At 44.4% G+C, this 13,294-nt stretch overlaps 1 protein-coding gene across 1 annotated transcript; it reads left to right on the top strand.

Annotated features, from left to right (window-relative positions):
* Nucleotides 1-2,215: 2,215 nt before the first annotated feature.
* On the top strand, nt 2,216-12,051 carry aire (autoimmune regulator). The gene is made up of 13 exons (XM_063017277.1): nt 2,216-2,362; nt 2,457-2,631; nt 3,368-3,487; nt 3,949-4,014; nt 4,097-4,195; nt 5,859-5,998; nt 6,655-6,776; nt 8,068-8,137; nt 8,235-8,378; nt 8,871-8,992; nt 10,143-10,221; nt 10,355-10,432; nt 11,853-12,051. The coding sequence occupies exons 1-13, from the start codon at nt 2,216-2,218 to the stop codon at nt 11,931-11,933; spliced, it is 1,443 nt and encodes a 480-aa protein (XP_062873347.1). The 3' UTR covers nt 11,934-12,051.
* Nucleotides 12,052-13,294: the final 1,243 nt, after the last annotated feature.

Genomic DNA, 13,294 nt, shown 5'->3' with positions numbered 1-13,294 from the left:
TGCTAAGAACTTAGACTCAGACAATTGACCAGACAGACAACCAAAGGACCTAGAAACAGAGGACTTAGTTGTGAGCTGTGGCCCAGGTAAGGTCTTGCCCCCAAGTATAGCAAATAGCATTTGATTAGGTGCAGGGGTTTGAAGTCCATTCCAAAGTGACCCACACTGTCCGTCCAATTGGGCCTCGTTGCAAAGCCTTGCTACAAGAGATCCACAGACAGTCTTGGACTTCCTGACTTGGTTTTCACTTACAGACCCCAGTGTGCATTAGAACTAGATTTAATCAGTGTAAATTACAACAGGCGAATTTAATAAAACTCTGGACGAGTCTCGAGGATCATGAAAGCAAACAGGTTCAATTCCCTTCATTAGTGGCTGTGACTTGGTGACTGTCTGGTGTTCCCCTACATGAACACTTCAGTTAGTCCTCAGAGCAGGTGGAACAAGAACAAGGACTTTGACGATCTTTAATCAACTGTGGACTTTCCAAAATACCCCCCAACACCCAGAGTCCATCCACAGTGTGAGAAACTTCACCCATCGTCACTGTTTCCCAGCACAGGCATCATCGGTGGGTCCCTCAGGGGCCGTTAATGGAGGATTAAAGGCCAAAGGGCGCCGGAGTGATTTCCACCGGTCGTAGTTACCAGTAAATAAAAAGCCATGATGGGTACAGCAGCACCGGATATCATCTCCTGCACCCGGGGTAAGTCTGATTTTGGGTTCACTAATAAAAGTACACTGAGCTTCTACTTCAGTCCTGAAATAAATCTTAACTTTTATTTTAATTTGACTTTAGTGGCATTTGTTGAACCAGCAGGTTTAAATAGCAGAAATACTGATGGGGGGTGAATACTGAGTTATTTTCTAAAACAGACTTTATGCTCACGGCACTATTTACATTTTAACTTTTAAGTGCATGACCAGACTGTTTATGTTCATAAAAATAACACTAATAACTGCTGAGAGCAAACATGTACAGATTTATAAACAATTCTGAACTTTATTCAGATGAATGACTTGAGCTCTCTGATCCGCTGACGTTTGCTCGCTGTTCCTTCTTCTAGCCCATACACCTATAGAAATAAGTATATATATATTTATATTTATACATCACTGAATGTACCTTTTATTATTTCTTTTTTTTAATTATTTTATGTATTTAAGTTTCTTTTTATATTTATTCTATATGTATTTAATGTGCCATGATTTACCTGTACAGTGTCTTTGGGAACCTTAAAAGATGCATAAAAATTATTATTAATTTTATTATTGTTATTTTAATATATATTTTTAATATTATTATTATTATTTTATTATTATTATTGTTATTAATATTATTACTATTACTATTTTAGTATTATTATTATTTTCATATTATTATTGTTTATTCTTCTTCTTATTATCATTATTATTATTTATTATTATTTTAATATTTTTATTATTATTATTATTATATTATTATTATTATTTTAATATTATTATTATTTTAATATTATTATTATTTATTATCATTGTCATTATTATTATTATTTATTATTATCATTATTATTATTATTTTAATATTTTTTTATTATTATTATAATATTATTATTATTATTATTATTATTATTAATGTAAGCTAGACCACTACTGCTGAGAACCGGGGATCCAGGGTTCAAATCTCAGCAGTGCTATCACCCGGTCAGGCATGTGCATGGACACAACTGCTAACAGGGGGAATTAAATGTATCTATTATCTATTATTACTGGGCAGTTGTAGCCTAGTGGGTAAGGTACTGGACAAGTAATATAAAAGCTCGCTGGTTCAAGCCCCACCACTGCCTTGTTGCTGCTGTTGGGCCCTAAAACAAGGCCCTTAACCCTCAATTGCTCAGACTGTATACTGTCACAGTACTGTAAGTTGCTTAGTCGGCTCAGCTTAGCCATAGGTAGGTGCACTTGTCAGTGCACTCTTAGTGCAGGTCCCAAGCCCGGATAAATAGGAGGGTTGTGTCAAGAAGTGCATTTTGTATAAAAACTGTGCCGAGTCTGGTATGAGGACCCTGCATTTCCGTATTTGTGGCTCGTTTCACTTTAGTTTTGTCTTTACTGGCTCCCACCACATGTGTTGATAGGAGTGTCGGTGTTAGTAATGATTTAGTCCCGTCGACACAAGCGTCCAGTCATTATTCTGAGTCTCTGAACTCTTCTCTCGGTTCACCCTGCAGACACCATGACCCGCGTGGAGGCTCCCGGAGAGTCTGAGCTTCGATCTCTGCTCAAAACCTCCAGGACTGAAATAGCCGTGGCCGTGCACGACCTGTTCCCTCTGCTGTACGGACTGCTGGACCATGACATCATATCTGAGCCACTGTTCGGGGTGAGAGTGAAGATCTGATCTGCAGGGAATTTAATAATGATTTATAAATGTAACACACAGTGATTCAACACTTTATGTTTCATATTTTCTTCAGGAGACTCTGGAGAGGACGCAGAAGGACGGGATCCATAAAGCCGTGTACTCCCTCCTGACCCGGCTCCTGGAGCAGGACGGCTCCGTTCTCCAGGCCTTCTGGAACAATCTGTCCAAAGAGTACAATCAGGAGAGCTACCCGAAACTGCAGCGCCTGCTCGCTAACTTACCCAGAGGTACAAATTCCAACAGTCATACTCCACAGTCGAGAGGTTTGATGTAACAAGCGAATTTAGTGTGTAACAGTGGATCAGTTACGGTTCTGTATTTATTTTGGAGGATGAAACAGTTTTGAATTCATGTGTGTCAGCCACAGCAGTTTAGGGAAGGCCCTTTCTCGTTCCAGTGTGAGCGAGCTCTATAAAGACAAACTCAATCGTGTCCTGCACAGAGCTCTGTAACGAACCAGAACACCAACATCACTTAACTGAACAGGCACAAATTCCCATACACAGACATACTTCAAGATCTTGCCAGAAGCTTTTTCAGAGCCTCACAGCAAGAAGGTCATGGGTTTCCATTCCCAGATGGAGCGGTCCGGGGCCTTTCTGTGTGGAGTTTTGTTATGTTCTCCATGTGTCTGTGTGGGTTTGTACTCCTCCAACAGTACAAAGACGTGCAAGTGAGGTGAACTGGAGATACAAAATTGTCCATGACTGTGTTTGATATTAAAAACTTTAACTGATGAATCTTGTGTAAGCAGTAACTACCGTTCCTGTCATGAATGGAACCAAAGTGTGTAAAACATCACGTTAAAATCCTAATAAATAAATAAATAATAAAAGTTCCAGCATAATGTCTGTAGATTTTGGGATTAATACCGCTTGAAGATCTGATGATCAGTTTAGATGTAGTAGATGTATCTGGTGTTCTATCTGGGTCTGAACCACGCTCATCTCTGATCCTGTGCAGGACTGAATTTGGGAAGCGGGGATGTTAAAACGCCTACTGGCAAGAGGAGAACGATCGCTGAGAAGCAACTCTCACTCCGGCGCCAACACTACAGCAAAAAAAGCCTGCACGCCAACTCAGGTACTCACAATCACATCATTGTTTTTATTCTCATGCTGGTCAGGGTGGCGGTAGCTTAACGGTTAAGGTACTGGACCATTCCTAGCAATCCTACAGCAATTAAGTTAGTGTAAGAGACTTTTCTGTGGTGTAGTGTGCTGTGTTTACGTATTGAGACATTTTTTCCCTTTGTGGATCCATAATCAGTGTAAAAGTGTGTTTCTCTACACACATGATCATCTCCGTGCTGTAAAGTATTCCCGATAGTTTGTCTATATTCCGTTTATTTCTTTCTTTATAAACTCAGCAAACTCTAATGACGCTCGTTGACACTCGCAATCCTACAGCAATTCAGTTAGCATTAGCAATCGGTTAAAACTGAGTACATTTAGTAGCGCTCTACCCTTAATGTATTAAGTCATAATTGTAAGTCGCTCTGGATTAAGTATAAATGCGTCCTGTGTTTGTGTGTGATGTTTCAGGAGCTAAAGGAAAGTCCATGAGGAAGACGGACAGCTCGTCTGTCTCTCAGGTCTCAGTGAGCAATGGTAAACTGGTGTCTCTGCTACTGGTCTGATTGTAGCACATATACACAGATAGTGGTGTGTATTACTCTGTGTGTGTGTGTAGGTGTGCAGTCGGTGTCCACGTCAGTCCAGCGTGCTGTGACCGTCTCTAGTGGGGAGCGTCCCATGGAGGAGATCCTCATCCAACAAGTCATTGAGAGCGGTGAGACGACTGGACCCACTGGTAGATCTTTAAATGTGATGAATGCAGAAGGTTGCAGGTTCAAGCCCCATCACTGCCAGGTTGCTGCTATTGGGCCCTTGTGCAAGGCCCTTAACTCTCAATTGCTCACTGTATACTGTCACTGTACTGTAAGTTGCTTTGGATAAGAGCGTCTGCTAAATGTAAATGTAAAACAGAATGTATTCTTCTGTTGGGGCACAGTTGTGGCCTAGCGGTTAAGGTACTGGACTAGTAATCCAAAGGTCGCTGGTTCAAGCCCCACCACTGCCAGGTTGCCACTGCTGGGCCCTTGAGCAAGGTCCTTAACCCTCAATTGCTTAGACTATATACTGTCACTGTACTGTAAGCCGCTTTGGATAAAAGCGTCTGCTAAATGCCGAAAATGTAAATGAATGGATGGATTGATGGCTGGTTACGTCTCTATTTCCATAAAAGTTGGGACATTTTGGAAAATGCAGTAAACACAAGAATCTGTGATGTATTCATTCTCTGAGGTAGGAAGAAAATATTTCTTTCATGGTTTTAATGATCAACTTCATTGTAGTTCATAAATATCAACACATTTACAATTTAATGCCCGCAACACGCTCCAAAAAAGTCAGGACGGGAGTGTGTTTCCTCTGTGTTCCATCAGCGTTTAGCTCAACAGTCCATGTTGTCTTATAAGTGCTGCAGTTACGCCCTCTGCTGGCTGATCGACGGCGCTGCACAGGGACGGTACATAATGAAAATGGAGTTTGACTCTTTATGCACAATACGGATCTCCGTATCAACCCGCCTGGTGCAGCAGCTACTGCACACGTGTCAGAGGTGAAAGAGTGAAGGTGAAATACCATTGGGGAATTGGATATGACTAGATTGGGATACACGCATCCAGTTTATTAGGAAGTAGCAACCAGGGGGAACGTGGTCTCTCTCATCAGGCCATTTTTCTGTAGCTCAGGGGTCCAGGTTTCGTTCTCCTTGACCAGTTTACATGGATCATAGACGTGCTCGTTCAGTTCTGTGGGCATCAATCAGTGCCATCTATTCCTGTCAGTGAGCTTCCTTGGCTCTTGATGTTCCCCCGTGCTGGTGCTGTTTGTCCATCCAAAAATCCAGAGTTTCAAACTGATGCACCTGCAATTCTGGTACCCATCATTTCAGCTCTGTGGAACTCGGTTGGTTGCTTTGTGGTATCTGTATACATCATGGTGTCTGTTATTGGACTCACCTGTATGAGTCTGTCTGTAATTCTGTGACTTTAAATCCCAGCTGTTGTTAATGTGATGTCTCTGTCATAGGGTGGCACGGTGGCTCGGTGGGTAGAACTATCGCCTCACAGCAAGATGGTCCTGTGTCTGCCCTGTGATGGACTGGCGTGCCATTCAGGGTGTTACTGTGTGCCTTGCGCCCATTGAAAGGCTGTGATAGGCGACCCTAATTGGATAAGCGGTTAAGAAAATGAATGAATAAATGTTTCCGTTATTTTGTCCACCAGCTGTGTTCTTCACATTATTTGGTGTTTAGATGTTTTTTATCCGTGGATGTTAAAGGTGAGACAGAATCCACTGGAAGCGTCTTGCTGAGTGGAAAAGTCAGAATATCGTGCAGGACTGAAATACTGACTGAGCTTTCGGCTTTTCATGGTTTTCATTTTTAGGAGGAGCTACACAGTGTATTAAGGTGGGGGGAGAGTTTTACCCCTCTGCTAAACTGGAGGAGAAGGTCAGTGGTCCTGGAGCACAGACAGGACAGAGTCACAGACAGCAGCAGGGGGAGACAAACACCAGAACAAGCAATGTAAGTCCTGCAGCCTGAACAGGTTCATTTTAATATTTACTGTTTGCTCAGAACTGCACAGAAATGACTGAAATGATCAGAATTATCATTTTTACTGCACCTAGTTTTTTATGCAACCCTTCTATTTCTTTCTGTTTGGGCTTGGGACCGGCACTGAGAGCGCACAGACAAGCGCACCCATACATTAACCATGCAGATGCTGATTCGAACCATGGATCCCAGATCTCTGTGTTAGTGGACTAGCAAACTTAAATAAGATTAAATACTTCTTTTATTTACTCTAAATATAAATTTTGACCCCCACCTCACACACGTGTCAGTGATTGTGTGTCTGTGTGTGTGTGTGTGTCCATGCATTAATACTCCTGCCAGTGACTGCAATTATAATGTCTGACAGCATTACACACCATCAGTTTTAGATGTGATTAAGTGAACCAAAACCTATTAAAATATTTTAAATAGTAATATTAATAAATACCATGTGCCATGCTAGGTTGGCACAGCGGTCTATCATGGTAGCCCAACACTGTTGGGACATGACATGACATGAAGTGTGTAAATCTGTGTGTTTAAGTCAAACTCAGAGGACTAAACGCTGGTGTGTGTTTGTGTGTGTGTGTGTGTGTGTGTGTGTGTGTGTGTGTGTGTGTGTATAGGTAGAACATAACGATGATGAGTGTGCGATGTGTAAGGATGGCGGCGAGCTGATTTGCTGTGACGGGTGCCCTCGTGCTTTTCACCTCTACTGCCTGGTGCCGCCCCTCAACGCCATACCCAGGTACACAGCTCACCCTCACCTCCATACCCGGGTACGCAGCTCACCCTCACCTCCATACCCGGGTACACAGCTCACCCTCACCTCCATATCCGGGTACACAGCTCACCCTCACCTCCATACCCGGGTACACAGCTCACCCTCACCTCCATATCCGGGTACACAGCTCACCCTCACCTCCATATCCGGGTACGCAGCTCACCCTCACCTCCATACCCGGGTACGCAGCTCACCCTCACCTCCATACCCGGGTACGCAGCTCACCCTCACCTCCATATCCGGGTACGCAGCTCACCCTCACCTCCATACCCGGGTACGCAGCTCACCCTCACCTCCATACCCGGGTACGCAGCTCACCCTCACCTCCATACCCGGGTACGCAGCTCACCCTCACCTCCATACCCGGGTACGCAGCTCACCCTCACCTCCATACCCGGGTACGCAGCTCACCCTCACCTCCATACCCGGGTACACAGCTCATTACCTGTCATATACACACCCACCCAGCACTCTATTAGCAACACACAACTAGTACGGGCATTCACCAGTTATTTTTGAAGCTACACATACAACACAAATAAACTTTGAGGGTATACAATTACTAACTGTAGCCATGCAGAAGTGTTGTGACACTTTCTGATAACAGGAAGCTGTTGGCTTTATATTTTTGGCTGGAGCTGTTCTTCTCCCAGCCTTGACACTGAGGTGTTTAAAAATCCCACCAACACTTCTGCACCTAATACACTTACACACTGCTTCGTTATTACCATGTTAGTGTCATCACAGCGGGAGACAGATAAGCTACAGTCAGTAATTGTATACCCACAAAGTTCATCTATATGTAGGTACTGGATAGGTACGTCCTGTGTGTCTGTTTCACAGCAAAAAGGTCTCGGGTTTGATGTCACTGCAGGTATAAGTTTGCATGTTCTCCATGTGGTCTGTGTGGGTTTCCTCCGGGTGCTCCGGTTTCCTTCCAAAAGTCCAAAAACATGCAGTCAGGGTAATTGGAGCTACTAGAAATGATACTAGAAGTGTTTGTGTGTGCCTTAAGATGGATCTGTCTGGGGTGTTTTCTGCCTTTTACCCAATGAATCAGACCCACTGCGACCCTGACCAGGATAAAGTGATGATAAAACAGTCAGAGAATGAATGAATGAATGAATACACTTTACTAACTAGGAGGTTGTCCACATACTTTTGAACTTTTCAGTATCCCGGCAAGCCGTATATTTAACAGCTAATTTAGCGTATTTACAACCGTGTGGCTAATTAGCTTCACTTTACTCTACAGCGGGACGTGGCGCTGTACATCCTGTACCCACGGCAGAGCGATGCCAGAGAAGCTGTACCCATCAGCTCAGGTGCCCCGATCCTCTGACTATCATATACATCATATACATCGTATACATCATATACATCAGGTGATTTCTATCTAAACATCTTTAACCGTGTGCTCAGGTCCCTCAGCCTCAGACTCATCCTTCAGTAGCGGAGGGCGGCTCCGGCTCCAGCTCCGGCGTGGACTTCACTTTCTTCTCCTCCGCCTCACTGGCTACGTCACTCGCTACAGGCAACACGAACCCACAGCCAGCAGCGTTTCACGTACCTTCATTTTTACTGTACACAACACAAACATGTAGAGATTCAGCCAAGACTTGTGTGCTGTTTGAGTTTTATATCGGAGCTGCAGGGCTCTGCAGTAGGAACTTGTCATAAAGTTAGCTGTAACAAAGCCTGTCTATTCAGAGGGACGATATGATTGGTCAATTTTACTGTCATCTGAAATTGTCTCTCAATGAGCTGAATTGATTTGGAGCGCATAAAATCTAAAGCTGGACAACTATTGCAATACAAATTAAATTGGCAGGTATGAAGGGTTTATTTTCTTATGAGTAGACAAAATAAAATGAGATCTAAACTTATTATATTGTTAAACATTATATTATATTGTTAAACATAATAATATTTTTACAATATCTGGAGGGCCGTGACGGTTCCCCTTCGGTGTACATTATATTTGTGTGAATCTTGCTCTAGATCAGAATTTTGTACATAAATAATTGTTTGTCTTTGATCTCTGTCGCTTGTTTTCAGTCTCCGGACTCCGAGCTGGTGACCGTCAGGAAACACTGTGGAATCTGTCGCCTGAGCCGAGGAGAGCTGCTCGTCTGCCCTCAGTGCCTGCAGAGCTTCCACTCGCACTGCAACTTCCAAAGGTCAGGAACGGAAAATGTTCAAGGATCAAATAGTGGCGAGGCACAGATCAGGGCAATTAAATAAAATAAAACATCTATATATATTATCAAAGGCTTCGAGTGTGCCACAGTGAACCACGGTGGCCTCGATAGTTCTGAAACTGAAGACGTTCGGTACAACCTAGACTTGGTCGTCTGGGAGTGGGAGAACCTATTGGATGGACAAGAGATGAAACACTGCACATTACCTGAATAATACCATCCGTACTGGAAAGCAGTGAAAGCTCCCGGCAGCAGGGACAGGCAGACTGGTAAGAACTGAGGGACGGACGATTGCAGCCGATTACAGGAACATGTAAAACTGCAGGGGTTCAATATTGATTCAGTTCCAGTCTAAAGCAGCTGTGACACTGATACACTATCATGATACACTATACACCGACCAGGCATAACATTATGACCACTGACAGGTGAAGTGAATAACACTGATTATCTCTTCATCACTGTGTGGTCTGTAGCTAAAACTGCTGAAGAAGTTCATGCTGGTTCTGATAGAAAGGTGTCAGAATACACAGAGCAGCACAGTTTGTTACGTATGGGGCTGCAAAAGAGGGACCAACACAATATTAGTAAGGTGGTCATAATGTTATGCCTGATCGGTGTATGGTTGAAAGTATTTGGACACCTGATAGTAAGCTTGCTGAACAAATGCTATTAAAACAGAATGACCTCTATGTGAGCCTTCTGGCCGGGCACTGATGTTGGTCAAGAAACGCTCAGTTGATGTTCCGGTTCATCCCAAAGCTGTTGAGCGAGGCTGAGGTCAGGACTCACGTCTTTATAGAGCTTGCTTTGTGCACAGGAGTCATGCTGGAACAGGAAAGGGCCTTCCCTAAACTGTTGCTGCAAAGAAGCACATCATTTCCTTTATATCACTGATTTATAACACCTGTTATGGCTGAAACACATGGATTTAAAAATTAGAAGGGGCGTCCCAATACTTCTGTCCACATAATGCACCATGTCAGTATGAGTCCTGAGAATGATCCAGCACCCACTGCTCACTGGTGCTCTTTTACTGGTCTCAATCCACCTATAGCCACTGTAGATCAGAGCTACCTCAGTCATCCTACTTCAGTTCATTAAATAAATGTCTTTTTTTTTTCCTCAGTGGGAGGTCGAGATGCAGAACATGCTTGAGGGCCACGACTTGGGGGCCAACAGAGACCGAGACGACATCCAGAGCTGCTGTGCAGGTACACCAAGACACAGACACACACTTAGATAAGAGCACACTGTTGTAAAGGATTGTCTTTGAAAGTGTGTGTGTGTGTGTGTGTGTGTGTGTGTGTGTGTGTGTGTGTGTGTCCTCAGGTAGCTCAGCGTCCCTGCGATCAGGTCTCGGCTCAGACTGACCAGCAGATCCTGAACCGAGAGGAGCTGGACTCGTACATGGGGGAGGTGAGAAGTCACAAACTCACCAGAGCATCATACAGGCACCCAGGTGGTGCAGCGGGATATTACACTAGCACACCAGCACCGAGATGAACTCCTCGGTTTGAAACTCGGTGTTGCCACCTGTCGGCTGGGCGCCATCCAGCGGGCATAATTGGCAGTGCCTGCAGCAGACACATTTCTGCTAGGGCGGGATGACCAGACTATGTGGGCGGGGTCTTCAAACGCTGTGTAAGGACCCTGATTGGCAGACAGAGGCGCATGTGCAGAATGCGTGGGTGGAAAAGGGTTCCGTTAAGGGCTGCACAAGGGTCGGAGGAGGCGTGAGCAGCAATATACCCTCCTCACCTGCAATCAGGGATCCACCAGCAGCGGAAGACAAACTGACTACACTAATACATACATACCAAAAGTATTTGGACGCCTGACCGTGAGCTTGTCGGACAACCACTATTAAATAAAGTAACCGCTATGTGATCCAAAGTCTGTGTGAATTTGTGCCTATTCGGTTAAAAGGTGCCCAGCATTTGTAAGGCCTCAGTTGGAGTTCCGGTTCATCCCAGAGCTGTAGGTGGGGCTGAGGTCAGGGCTCTGTGTAGGACACTGGAGTGTCTTTAAGCCGAGCTTTTCTTCATGCTGGAAAGGGCGACACGGTGGCTCGGTGGGTAGCACTGTCACCTCACAGCAAGATAGTCCTGGGTTCAATCCTCAGGAGGGGCAGTCTGGGTCCTTTCTGTGTGAAGTTTGCATGTTCTCCCCGTGTCCGCATGGATTTTCTCTGGGTGCTCCGGGTAAAACATGATGTTAAAATCCTAATAAACAAACAAACAAATCCCTAAACCGTCGCTGCAAATTCACAAGCACATCATTTCCTTGATATAATTGATTTATTACACCTGTTTGCAATGGTTGTATCTGAAATACATGAATTCAAAAACTAGAAAGGGCGTCCCAATACTTTTGTCCATATAGATTTAATACGCGCTCTAAACTCTCTTTGGAAAACCCGTTCGTATCGTTGGTTATTATTTTTTGGACGCTGTAAGTCAAGTCAAGTCAAATTTATTTATATAGCGCTTTTTACAATGGACATTGTCTTAAAGCAACTTTACAGAGTCCAGGACCAACAGACCAAAAACCGCTATTGAGCAAGCCGAGGGTGACAGTGGCAGGAAAAACTCCCTTAAAATTACAGGAAGGAACCTTGAGAGGAACCAGACTCAGCAGGGACCTCCATCATCTTTGGGTGGCCTGGACGATACTGTTGATTCCGTGAAGCACGTTGACCTCATTAGAAAACCATCAGACCTTTAGATTCTCTGAAGCTCTGAAGGTGAACACGGTCACGGAGGTTTAGGTTTTCAGACTTAAACCAGGAGTGTCTCCGTTTTCTTCTCGTGATTTTGTGTTCTGTTGGGTTTTTCAGAGCTCGATCGACGGCATCCTGCACTGGGCCTTTCACAACATCTCCCGACCCCTGTCCGAGTCTCAGGGCTACTTCCAGTGACTCCATGATGGTCGAATCGTTGGACAGGAATTTTCCACTCAGTTCCATTTGAAGGTTCCTGTTTTAGCTCTTCATCACAGAGCCCCGGGGTTCGTTTCAGCTAAAATAGCTCCATTATTCAAGTAAATTCCTCCACGGGGGTAAAAATAGCTGAGCAATGCTGACACACAATAGTTCTCTGTTAGAGAGAGTGATGAAGCTCTGTTCTCAGTTCCAACACAGTCCACTGTTCCAGCTCTACAGGACATGATCGTCAATAAACGATCTAAATCATTCCATAATCATCACACACGATTCTTTAGAGTGGGTTATTCAGGTCAGTGTGTATATGTACTAGTGTGTGTGGGGGGGTTAAATACTGTTCTCGCGTTCCCCGACCCTTTTTCCTCCCAGTCTAGTCGTATACAATTCCCCAATTGTATCTTTCTTTGCTGCTGCAGACCCCCACCCTGACCGAGGAGAGTTGCAGACTGTCACGCCCGCAGTCTGATAGCTGCGCATGAGACGGTGTCACATAGAGAGCAGTGTCGTGTATGGAGAGTCAGGCACTACTCTCCATTATTCTACCCTCTCTCATGCAGGCATTTATGACCAGCCAGCAGAGGTCACAATTCCACCAGCAGTGAGGGATCCCACTAACCTGCCCCCACCCCAGTTGGTTGATACCACGGAATGCAGATTCACTGATCTGCAATTTGAGTCATGGTAGATCTTCTCTTGTTCCCCACCAAGCGCCAAAGCCTACATGTCTTATGGCATCAATGATTCTTGAAGTAACAACAACCTCTCTGCGGTTGGTGGCTCGTCCCTCCTTGGACCACTGTCTGTGGGTACTCACCACAGCTGCCTGTGACACACCTTGCTGTTTCAAACACACTTTAACCCAGTCATCTGGTCATAATTATTTTTCACTCTTCGAAGTCCCTCAGGTCTTTATGCTTTCATCACGTAAACTACGAGGAACCACCATCAGCCCGACACCTAGTAGACAACTAGCAGATCCCTCACCCTCGCATGCACCATTGTTATGAACTTGACGTTGTCATGCACATTTTTGGCCGATGGTCCTAATGTTTTGGCTCGTCTGTACATTTAAGGCTCTAATTTGACTTTGTTTATTTTCTGTGCCACCCCGGTGGTGGAACCTACTGAGCTGGAGCTATGTGCGGAATCTGTGCAGTGGTGCACACAGCTGTGTTCAAGGCCGCTAACTGAGAGCGTCTCTATATTCACTCCTGATTTAGTGAAGCTGATACTGATGTTAGGTTTGGTCTACAGTTTTCACGCAGAAGTCGAGAACCTCAAAGATCAGTGTGATCCACATCTGACTTTTATTTCTCTATTACTCAAACTGAATATAT

The sequence above is a fragment of the Trichomycterus rosablanca genome, chromosome 20, assembly GCF_030014385.1.
Source record: "Trichomycterus rosablanca isolate fTriRos1 chromosome 20, fTriRos1.hap1, whole genome shotgun sequence".
In the NCBI taxonomy this organism is placed as follows: Eukaryota; Metazoa; Chordata; class Actinopteri; order Siluriformes; family Trichomycteridae; genus Trichomycterus; species Trichomycterus rosablanca.
This window is presented reverse-complemented; position numbering and strand designations above follow the sequence as displayed.

Bases quoted from the DNA above. Each gene is read 5' to 3' on its own strand.
- aire (XM_063017277.1), top strand. From the start codon at position 2,216: ATGACCCGCGTGGAGGCTCCCGGAGAGTCTGAGCTTCGATCTCTGCTC. The intron at 2,632-3,367 runs GTACAAATTCCA...GATCCTGTGCAG, and splicing joins GCTCGCTAACTTACCCAGAG to GACTGAATTTGGGAAGCGGG. The intron at 4,015-4,096 runs GTAAACTGGTGT...GTGTGTGTGTAG, and splicing joins TCAGGTCTCAGTGAGCAATG to GTGTGCAGTCGGTGTCCACG.